Source organism: Pinus tabuliformis, chromosome J (genome assembly GCF_031772625.1).
Source record: "Pinus tabuliformis cultivar Carrire ecotype Pingquan chromosome J, CPIR1, whole genome shotgun sequence".
NCBI classification, from domain to species: domain Eukaryota; kingdom Viridiplantae; phylum Streptophyta; class Pinopsida; order Pinales; family Pinaceae; genus Pinus; species Pinus tabuliformis.
Genome location: NC_142295.1, coordinates 209,664,582 through 209,671,466, shown reverse-complemented (window position 1 = coordinate 209,671,466; position 6,885 = coordinate 209,664,582). Strand labels below are relative to the sequence as shown.

The window sequence follows — 6,885 nt, the reverse complement described above, 5'->3', positions numbered from 1 at the left end:
TACCCTACTTTTTACTCCGCGGCTTAGGGTTTGGTTTTTACCTGTTTACCCTGCCCGCTCTTGGAATCGCCACCGCGTCCGCATCCGAGGCTACCTGCTCTGCCGACAGCTCAACCGATCCTGCTGCAGCATCTCGGCTGGAGATCCCTCTACCAGTCGAACTCTACTAGCGGTCATCATCTACGGTTAGATCCGACCTCGACGGTTATCAGATCCCAAGAAGTTTTCATCGGAAGCAGTTATGGACGAGCTGGTCGACTACTCGGCATCCCCGCTGGCTGAGAGCTCCATCTGGCGCTCATCTTTCTCGACCTCAGAAGGGTTTATCAGTGAGAACCTTACAGCTAGCTTTGATGACCCTTCGCTTTCGGCTGAGCTGTCCATCCCTGCGTCTTTGCACTCTGGCGAACCCTCCTCCTGGACTGAGTTCTCAGCGCCCTCGCCGGCCACCCTTGGGTTTCTTGCGACCTGTCTCCAACCCTCCCCGCCGGCTGATGGTCCCCCCTCTCTACCTGACCCCCCTGTCATTCCCCCCCCGCCATCTGGGCCACAGGAGATCCCTATTCCAGCTGCATCTAACCCCTCCCCCCCCCCCCCCCCGGCCTCATCTGGGAGCTACCATCCCATTCCCCCTCTCCCGAAAGTTATTCCCCCTCCCTGTTCGAACTCTAACCCCCTCCCTGACCCCCCGATTTCGATCCCTGGGACTGCTGATCACCCTAGCCGTATGTCCGCCCGACCCTCGAAGAAGCAACACTGTTACAAATCGAGGCCTGAGGACGCTTTCCTTAGGCTCGAAGAGGACATACAGTGGGGAGACGCTATGGATCTTGCCGACCGAGTTCTGGTGGGCCGAATCAGGGGTCGTCAAATCTCTGCAGACAAACTGAAGTAGTGGGCATCGGAGATTTGGGGCAAATACTTGGTGGAGATGCCATCGGTCCAGACTTTTGTCAGAGGATGGTTTGCTCTGCGATTTGCAAGAGCGGATCACACTAGTTGGGTTCTTTCCTCATTCTGGCATTTCGAGAAGGCACCGGTCCTCCTCAAACGCTGGTCGCCTCTATTTGATCCTGAAACGGAACAGACTGGAATTGGACCGGTTTGGGTCAGGCTCCCAGGACTGCCTCCCCAATACTGGTCGGAGGACATCTTCAGAAGAATTGGAAACACTTTGGGTACATTTATGGAGTCGGACAAGACATTTATTCAGACGGGGGCGATGGCATATGCCCGGATCCTGGTCCATCTCGACACCAGAGGCGGCATGCACGAATACATTCACATCCAGTGGAAAAATTCCTCCAGGAAACAAAAATTGGACTATGAGGGCATCCCATACCGCTGCAGGAGATGCCATCAGGTGGGTCACCTCTATAAAGACTGCCCGCTACTAAAAAAGGAGCAGAACCCCCCCAATTCGCAGGAGGCCCCGGCAACTACGGTTCTACCTGATCCTCAGGCGGCGACGGCACCACGGGCAGCGCACAACATTACATCTGATACGGTGGAAGCTCCAATGGTCCCCAGACAACGGAAGCAAGGAGGTACCCCTGCTCGGCCTCCATCTCCACCAGTGACGCGCTCAAAGGCGGCCAAAGGTGTTGTATTCTCATCGGGTACGTTTCTCCCCTCAAATGTTTCTGCTCCGCATATACATTTGTTGAATGTTTCACACCCCCTCCCCTCTCTTCACCCTCTCAAGATACCCCTCCCTTCCTCCCCCTCAGCCCTTGACCTGGTCAAGGTATCCAACATGCCTCATCCCCCCTCCCGATCGTACTACCCTACCTGTCCTATTCCCCAACCTTCAGGGCTGCTATCCCCCTGCTCCCTCCCATCCTTCCCCACTCACCCCTCCTCCTCACCCTCCCCTTCTGTTAACTCATCCCCGAGGTATGCCACTCGCTCGGCTTCCAAACGTCTGGAATTGGGTGCTGTCGGACTACCTGTTGAGCCCCACTTCCTCTCACCTAAACAAGGTAGAGGCCGCCCCCCCAAATTAAAAAAAGCTAAGGAACAAGCTGGGGTAGATGTCCTCCAGGGTAAACAACAAACCATCGACTGGGTACTTAGAGCACCAGCTACCCTCCCCCACTCCCCTCCATGAAAATTATGTCCTTCAACTGCAGAGGGCTGGTCAGCCTTGAGAAAAAACTGGCCCTTAAGAGACTCATCTTCTCGGATCCGGTGGATATTATTTTACTGCAAGAAACTTTATGTATAGCTGACCTGGCTTCATCTATTCTCAGCTCTTGGCTGCCAGGCTGGACTTTCTCTGCCCTGGATGTCTCTGGACGTTCGGGGGGAATAGCCTTTGGGTTCAAAAACACCTCCATAAAGCTGATAAACATTTGGGGTGGTTTGGGTTACCTGGGGGCTGATTTCTACTCAAAGGAGCTAGAGGAGGATCTTCGTATCCTCAATGTTTATGGACCATGCACAAATAGGGAACAATTCTGGAGAAAGCTTATAAACTCCCCCCTCCTCCTTGCTGAGAACATAATTCTAGGAGGCGATTTGAATTTCTCCTTGGGACATGCTGAATCCTGGGGTCATCTGGGGCAGATTGATCCGCTCTCGGACTTCTTTGGGCACATACTGGAGGACCACCACTGGATAGACATCCCATCGGCAAAGCTACAGTACACTTGGAAGAATAACAGAGTGGGGGAACACAGCCTAGCCAGAAGACTGGACCGATTTATCATTAAGGAGGCCCTCCACTGCAATCACCCCAGATCCAGGCAATGGGTGGGAAGTGGGGGCATATCGGATCACAGACCGATATATTTTGAAATTGGAGCAAGAATTCAGAACAGCAAGGCCCCGTTCAAGTTCAACTCCTCCTGGCTTCGGGACCCTGAATACATCACTCTCATCTCGGATTACTGGAAATCACATCCCCTGCTGATCGATGCTGACCCGATCCCCTGCTTTCTAAAGAATCTCTCTGAAATCAGGATTCTCTCCAGGAAATGGGCGCATCAAAAGAGACTCCGAGATGACCAGACGATCTCTCTAGCTGAACAAGCTATTGCTGAATGCGAATCTCTATCCTCGGGCACTTACATCTCCCCGGATCAAAAATCCTCATATGGAGGCCTCATCAGTCAGAGATCACAAATCCTTCGCGACCGCGAAGCCAGTTGGAGGCTTAGGAGCAGGGCCATTTGGCTAAAAGAAGGGGATGAGAACACAAATTTTTTTCATCGTTTTGCAAATGGAAGGAAAGCGATCAACACTATTTGGGAATTGCAAGATGATCAGGGCCACAGGATCAACAAATCTAGGGAACTTGCTTTCCTAGCCTCCTCCCATTTCAGGAATATATATGCAGCCCCAAGGGAAGCAAACCTGCTAGAAATCATGAGAGTAGCTGAGCTCTTCCCTAGATTTGTGGACAATGATGAGGCCGGTGAGCTTATTAGAGATATTACTATGGAGGAAATGGAAGCTACAATGCGGGGATTTCAGAAGGACAAGAGCCCGGGCCCTGATGGATGGACCATTGAATTCTATTTAGCTTTCTTTGAGCTTATAGGGCCTGATCTCCTTAAGGTACTTAAACAATGCTGCCTCTCTGGCACTCCTTCAGCCATCAAATCTACTTTCCTAGCCTTGATCCCTAAATCGGACAAGCCCTCCTCTTTTGATGACTTCCGGCCTATCTCGCTCTGTAACTGCCTCTATAAGATCTGGGCCAAGATCCTAGCCAACAGACTCCGGCCCATCCTCTCGGCCCACATCTCCCCTGAACAATTTGCTTTTCTTCACCGCCGTCAGATTCATGAAGCCATTGGCACCGCACAAGAACTTCTTCACTCGATGCATATCAAGCGCCTGAAAGGTATGATCCTCAAAGTTGACCTCTCCAAAGCCTTTGATAGGGTCAATCACCTCTATATTCGCATGCTCCTCACTCACTTGGGTTTCCCCTTCATCTACATTAAATGGATCATGAATTGCATCTCCGAGGTCTCATACAGTGTCCTCCTCAATGGATCCCCCTCTCCCTCCTTTACAGCGGAGAGGGGCCTCCGCCAGGGTTGCCCCCTATCCCCTCTTCTTTTCCTCATTATCATGGAAGGGCTCAGCCGATTGATAGCATCAGAACACAGCAGGGGAAGGATAAAAGGGATCAAAATCACTGATAACTGCTCCCTCACTCATCTGCTGTTTGTGGACGATGTGCTTATTTTCCTTAATGGTAGCCTGGCCGACACATCTGCATTAAGACACATATTTGATCTCTTCCAGAAAGCCACAGGCATGGTAATCAACATCCAAAAATCAACTCTCACTGTTGTTGGATGCTCCGCAAATGAGATAAACTTCATGGAGAACCGCTTCCCTTTTCAAATTCATCAGATGGAGGCAGGCCTAAAATACCTGGGCTTCAGGATCAAGCATGGGGGATATAAAATTGCGGACTGGACCTGGCTCATAGCCAAGGTGGAGAAAAGACTAAATGTTTGGTACAACAGATATCTCACCAAGGCTGGAAGACTCACACTCATCAAAGCAGTCCTGGAGGCTACACCAATATATTGGATGTCGCTGGCCTGGATCCCCAGAGGTATTCTAAGCCGTCTACAAAGGATCTGCTGTAGTTTTCTGTGGAAAGGAAATAAGCAAGGAAACCTCTTCGCTTGGGTCAAGTGGGATACTATAGCAAGGCCAAAAAAATGGGGAGGTTGGGGCATTAAAAGACTAGATCTCTTCTCTAAAGCCCTGGCTGCAAAACTAGGTTGGCAATTGCTCACAACAAACAGCCTCTGGAAAAGAGTGGTAGAGGATAAATATATAGCCCCGGAGAGCATTCACAGCTGGATCCGCAGAGAGCAAAGAGAACAGGGAAGATACTCCAACATCTGGAAGGCGGTCATCACCTCCCTCCCTCTCATCCGGGACGGCCTAACCTGGCGGATTCAACAAGGGAACTCAGTTCGTATCGGCATCGACCCTTGGATCGGATGTGGCAATACCCATCAGATCACAGCACAGCTAAGAGAACATCTGACGGAACAGGGCATCACTCATATTGCACATATTGCCGATAATACAAATTCCAACTTATTCCAACAAGCTTGGAGATCGGCTGATGCCCTTCACATTCCGGAACAGTGGAGGACTGAATGGGAGAACTACATTGATGCGCTGAGCCAAGCTCGCATTAGAATTACTGAGGAGTATGACGAGTTGGTATGGGCCCATTCAAAACATGGTTCATATACTCCAAAGGAAGGGTACCTGCAGCTTATGAACCAATTCCAGCCTGAACAACCACAGCAGTGGTGGAAGGCCATCTGGCAGCTCAAAGCCGCCCCTAGGACCCGAATGCTGATGTGGGCTATCCTCTTCAACAAAGTACCTACGGGCTCAAACCTGAAGAAAAGATCTTTTCATGGACCTTTCTGGTGCCATCTATGCAAGAACAGTGACGAAGATACAGAACACCTCTTCTTACATTGCCCTGTGGTTATGGAACAATGGTCCCACATCACCTCTGATCTCTCCTCCCCCCACAGATGGGTTGGCCAAAACATCATGGACGCCTGGATTCACTGGTTTGAACACCACTCGGGCAAGGCTCGGAACATCCCTCTCCTTATGTGCTGGTCAATCTGGATGGCGCGCAATCGCTCCATCTTCGATCATCGGATACCATCCTGGCCCTCCATCAGAGCCCACACCATGGCTGATTATGCCCTCCTCCCGGACGACCCTCCCCCTGCCCAGCCCCGAACCATCTCCCCTGAGCTCATTGACAAATCCTACCCCTGGGCCTATTTTGATGGCTCAGCCCAAGCCATTGGATGCGGTGGGGGCGCTCTGCTCTACCTCCGGGAATCTCACTATTACAAGCTTCAGATGTTTTTGGGGAGAGGAACCAACAATTTCGCTGAGCTCTCCACGGCCATGAATTTGATTCATTTTGCACTACAGAAACAATGCACAAAATTACAATTATTTGGAGATTCTCAAATAGTTTGTAATTGGATCAACAGAAAATCAAACTGTAATGTATTTTCTTTACAACATCTGCTGGTGGAATCACACAGGCTAATTGCTGCTTATGAAAAATTTGATTGTAATCATATTTACAGGGAGCGCAACTCAGGGGCAGACCAATTGTCCAAACAAGCAGCGCAGAGGCAAGAGGAAGACTGGTTAGTGGAGGAGAACATGGATGGGACCATCTACCGTTACCATCACAGGCCATACATAGACCTGCGAGCTCAAAGAGGAAACACACAGTAGATTGGCACCATCATTTAAATACTTTTTTTTTATACTTATATGCACGGTGTGTCATAAACACTATAGTTTTTTATAACAGCAATACGCTTATATAGTAATAGCTTATGGACTTCACGGTCGACACAGGCCGGAACTCTCATTATTTTTTGACTACTGCTCTGTTGAACATGCGCGGAGACTTATATTTCATAGGCTGGAACCTTTAATAGTTATATGTTTCTGCTCTGCTGATCATACGCGGAGATATGAACATTTACAGTTTATTGTCCCTCCCTGCGTGGAGGAAAAGTTAAGTGATCTTTGGTTCTTTCTTTTTTGGTACAGAATTTATGGATGAATATACATGCTGTATATATACACCATGATCTGAACAGAGAAGGAGATGGTCTCACTCAGTATATGTTAACACATCTGCAAAATGTAATTTTCTATATTAATGAAAATTGCGACTTTTTTCCATGTGAAAAAAAAAAAACTGTCCTATATATTTTATTCAATTTATTTGTGTTGTATTTGTTTTTAAACTTCTTTCTTTCTTTTCTTTTTTTAATTAGGTTGGACTTATTTTTGGGCCAACAAGCTATTGGATAGAAAAACAATCTACCCATTATGAAATTGTAT

The 6,885-nt window shown here is 49.0% G+C and overlaps 1 protein-coding gene across 1 annotated transcript; it reads left to right on the top strand.

The window, feature by feature from the left end:
- The first annotated feature begins 931 nt into the window (after positions 1-931).
- On the top strand, positions 932-6,264 carry LOC149226430 (uncharacterized). Its single transcript, XM_089380201.1, has 3 exons — positions 932-1,619; positions 2,267-3,561; positions 3,787-6,264. The coding sequence occupies exons 1-3, from the start codon at positions 932-934 to the stop codon at positions 6,262-6,264; spliced, it is 4,461 nt and encodes a 1,486-aa protein (XP_089236327.1).
- The last annotated feature ends 621 nt before the right edge of the window (positions 6,265-6,885 follow it).

What these genes read in the sequence shown, in the direction of transcription:
- LOC149226430 (XM_089380201.1), top strand. Translation starts at nt 932, where the DNA reads ATGCCATCGGTCCAGACTTTTGTCAGAGGATGGTTTGCTCTGCGATTT. An exon ending in AGGTGTTGTATTCTCATCGG is followed by an intron (nt 1,620 to 2,266) that starts GTACGTTTCTCC and finishes CTTGGCTGCCAG; the next exon opens with GCTGGACTTTCTCTGCCCTG. An exon ending in TAGGGCCTGATCTCCTTAAG is followed by an intron (nt 3,562 to 3,786) that starts GTACTTAAACAA and finishes CACCGCCGTCAG; the next exon opens with ATTCATGAAGCCATTGGCAC.